This window comes from Poecilia formosa, unplaced genomic scaffold (assembly GCF_000485575.1).
Source record: "Poecilia formosa unplaced genomic scaffold, Poecilia_formosa-5.1.2 Scaffold490, whole genome shotgun sequence".
Lineage (NCBI taxonomy): Eukaryota > Metazoa > Chordata > Actinopteri > Cyprinodontiformes > Poeciliidae > Poecilia > Poecilia formosa.
The window spans coordinates 251555-255465 of record NW_006800429.1 but is presented as its reverse complement, the minus strand read 5'-3'; the positions used below and the strand labels follow the sequence as shown (position 1 = coordinate 255465).

General features: G+C 36.1%; 1 protein-coding gene across 2 annotated transcripts; it reads left to right on the top strand.

Annotated features, from left to right (window-relative positions):
* Positions 1-300: 300 nt before the first annotated feature.
* On the top strand, positions 301-1770 carry LOC103156644 (olfactory receptor 52N5-like). 2 transcript variants are annotated; one of them, XM_016664492.1, is made up of 3 exons: positions 301-507; positions 620-750; positions 871-1770. In XM_016664492.1, exons 2-3 carry the CDS (start codon positions 624-626, stop codon positions 1602-1604), a joined length of 861 nt encoding a protein of 286 aa, XP_016519978.1. In that variant the 5' UTR covers positions 301-507; positions 620-623; the 3' UTR covers positions 1605-1770. The 2 variants fall into 2 exon arrangements, with proteins under 2 accessions (XP_016519978.1, XP_016519977.1); XM_016664491.1 differs by having other exon boundaries at positions 620-1770.
* Positions 1771-3911: the final 2141 nt, after the last annotated feature.

The following is a 3911-nucleotide window of genomic DNA, read 5'->3' as shown; positions in this document are numbered from 1 at the left end:
CTGAAGTAAAACAGAAAAAATATCCAATTGAAAATCCTATAAGGGAATTGATACAATGACTGATTTATAATTTTATTGAACCTATTGGAAGAGCTACAGAGCTACACCAAATGTTCAGTAGGTTACCTGAAATTGGTCTAATAAATAATATTATTATAAAGGTTGAGCCAGAATCAACTTTCTTTTTGCCAAAAGCCAATCATTGTAAGCACACAACTCTGATAAACTTTGTGGGAAAAACTAAACAATAAAGTGAGAGATCATTAGGCCTGCAGAACCAATAGGAACTGTCTACTGACAGCTGCAAGTAAACATTTCAAAAGATTACATCACAAATTATCTTGGGAACGTGGTCCTTCCCTCTTAAAGTTACGAATGCCTCAAGAAATACAAGCAACATTGAATAATCTGGATAAGAACTGTGGTACTCTACATGCATGCAGTGTGTATCAATCTGCTGGATGTACTGCTATTTTAATATTTTAAATGTCAACATTTTCTAACTTTGTAAGTATTGTTAATTTATTTCATCTTTGTAGTAAATCTGTTTAAGAAATTGTATTTTAATGTAGCTTCTCAACCAATTGTCTGTTGTCTTAAACATTGCTTTGTTTTGCAGGCAGATGGAAAACTACACATATAACAGTCCCATGCTCCAGCTGGAGGGCTTGAAGGTCGCAGATTACTCAGTGCGCCTCGTCTTTTTCATGTTTCTGTTTTCCTACATCATATTCATGATTATGAATCTGGGTATTTTAATAATCATTGTTTTTGAAAAGAATCTTCATCAGCCCATGTATGTGCTGTTTGGCAACCTGACGGTCAGTGACATCATTGGAAGTACTCATATTTTACCCCGTTTGCTTTCAGACATCTTGCTGCCTCCATCTGAGCGTCTCATCAGTTATTATGAATGTGTGGTTCAAGCTTTTACTACGCACATGTTTGGCACCACTTCCCACACAGTGCTTATGGTCATGGCCTTTGACAGATACGTTGCCATCTGTCGTCCCCTGTCCTACAGCACCATAATGACCAACAGGATGATAGTAAAGCTGATAGCGCTGTCCTGGGGTGTGCCGTTTGTGCTGGTTGGGATTCTGCTGGGTCTGACTGTGAGGCTAAACCGATGCAGGACCCTCATCGCCAACCCTTTCTGTGATAACGCCTCACTTTTCAAGCTTTCCTGCGAGAGTGTGATCATTAATAATATCTATGGTCTGACATTCACTGTGTTGCTGTATGTAGCGTCTATTGGCTGCATTATTCTCACCTATGGGAGCATCACAGCAGTCTGTCTGGCCACTAAGAACAAATCTTTGAACAGTAAAGCATTTAAGACTTGCAGCACACATCTGGTCGTTTATCTTATAATGTCTCTTAGTGGCTTTACAATTGTTGTTCTCCATCGGTTTCCCCAATATTCAGACTACAGAAAACTCTCAGCTATCTTGTTTGTCATTGTCCCAGGTAGCCTCAACCCCATTATTTATGGTTTACAGTCCAAGGAGATACGAAATTTTTTATATGAACTTTTTATTTCTAGAAAATGTTTTCTATCATGTGAAAGTAAATTTTCAATTAAACCTGTTCAAAAAGGTTGAAATAAATATCAAAACATTTGCAGAATGAATCCACTTTTGCCAAAAGTCAATCATTTTTTATTAGCATTCTTACAACTTACACATTAAGGATATGATATTAAATCACAATTTTCTCTAGATGCTTCATTTACTGTTCTCTTTTCTGTCACTTTACCAACAGAGCTAAGAAAATCATACAGTGAGCACAAAATAGCTGTTTTTTACAATGAAAACATTCATTTGCATTCTTTACATAACTTAAAATGATTATCAAAAAATGTTGCAAACACATCTCCAGTCTACATTAACGTTGTCATGAGTTGTTTGGTGAGGAAGATGGACGTGGTAGACCCAGGTTGTAGAGCAAATGATGGTTTTAATGATGACGAACAACATAAGACAAAATCCAGGCAGCACAGGTGGCTGAGTAAGCAAGGAACTGACAAACTGGTAGCACTTGAATTTAAACAGACAGTGATGGCAAGGACACAACATTAGACAAGGTCTGACAGGGAAACACAGACACAGGTGAGAATAAATACAGAAGGAGATAATCAGAGAACAAGACACAGCTGGGAACAACTAAGGCCAAGACACAGCTGGGAACAACTAAGGCCAAGACACAGGGACTAAATTAACTAATAAACTCACATAAAAACCCAGATCCTTACAAACTTTAAATTAAAGTGTATTGTAATATTTGTTTATTTGGTTGAAAGTAATTATTTTTGGCTAAGTTGCAAGTCAGATAACACACCACAAAATATTACTCTGGTTTTTGGGGGAACTGATTGTGGTCCTAAAGATGCATTGATGATGCTGACTTTAAAAATATGCATGGTCTTTTCTAACAAAGGAGACACAAGATGGCTGATTCCTCACTGGACATTTATATGGAACATCAGAGAATATGGTCCATGTTCCTTGAAAGGGTGTAAAGATCCATACACCCTTTATGTATTCTAGGTTAGGACTAGGATTAGGAGTTATAAAGAGTCATGATTTAACATCTAGGTCCAGGTTATATACCAGATATATTTAATCAAACAAGATAAACAGTGTGTTATTTCAACACGGGAGATAAGATTCAGGTTCCCCTTTTTTTCTACTTCAGGAGAACTGAAGATTCGGTCTTCAGGATGGCCACTCACCCAACTCCCTCATTGTCAGCTTGCTGAATCCAGTTTGTGATGCCAGTTTATTATAGAATTTTTAACATGTGTTTCAAAACCAAAGATAACAGTGAAGAGACAAACTGTCTTTGTGAATTTATTCTTTGCAGCAAGGAGAGTTTACTTACACAGCTTCTTACAAAATAATATGTAGTTCTGGAAAAGAAGGATTACACACTTTCTTTTATACATGTAATAGCACTGAAAGCAATATCTCTGCATGCAGCTGTTCTACTTTAACTAGACAAAAACACACTGCAAGATATGCATATTAAAAAAAAAAAACAATAAAAAAATTCCTCTTGGCTACACACAGTTCACTCAAAGAAAAATGTTAAAGGTAAATTTTCCCTGACACTCACTAAGGATCAGGCTTCCCTATGGCTGCTGTGGCTACAGTGTAGCTTACCACCATCAATGATGAATGGTTGAATGTCAAAATGTACAGTCATATTTAATAAATTAGAGTATGCATTCCAATAATGCCCATTTTTCAGATAAGAAGTAGCATTTGAAAATAACATTTAAGCGAGATACGTTTCATCAAGCTCACATATCTGTATTAAATAATATTTAAATTTTACGATGTGATATTCTAATTATTAACGTCATTTTAATTAACTGAAAATATAAAATAATTTCTAACACAAATAAAGGGTTACAAACATTCATCTGTGTGTAGCTGATATATACTTTGTGTTTCACTTGTGATACATTCCTGAAGTAAATAGACTTTCAAGTTAATGTCATGTTATTGTATCCAAATGTAGAACAAGTTGAGCCAGTGAGTTGAGGGTGAAAAATTAATTTATTGATTAAACAAAACTTAGCAAAGCATCAAGGAGAAGACAGGGAGCAAGAAGAAACAGAGACAAGGTACATTTGAGATGGCAAGTGGGGCATAAAGAGAGAATTCAGCATTGAGTGATTGACTGGAGCTTTTAAAAACAGAGCTTGATTACTAACAAGGAGCAGGCTGCTTAGGAATGAGGTGCAGGTGAGAGAGGGGAGCAAGGAGGAGAAAGAAATGGAGAAAACATAGTTGAATAAAGGATAACTAAACACAATGAATGAATACCATGAACATACCTGTGGATTGATCTGAAGTAAAACAGATACCAGGTTGATCTAATCAAACTAAGAATAACTAAACACA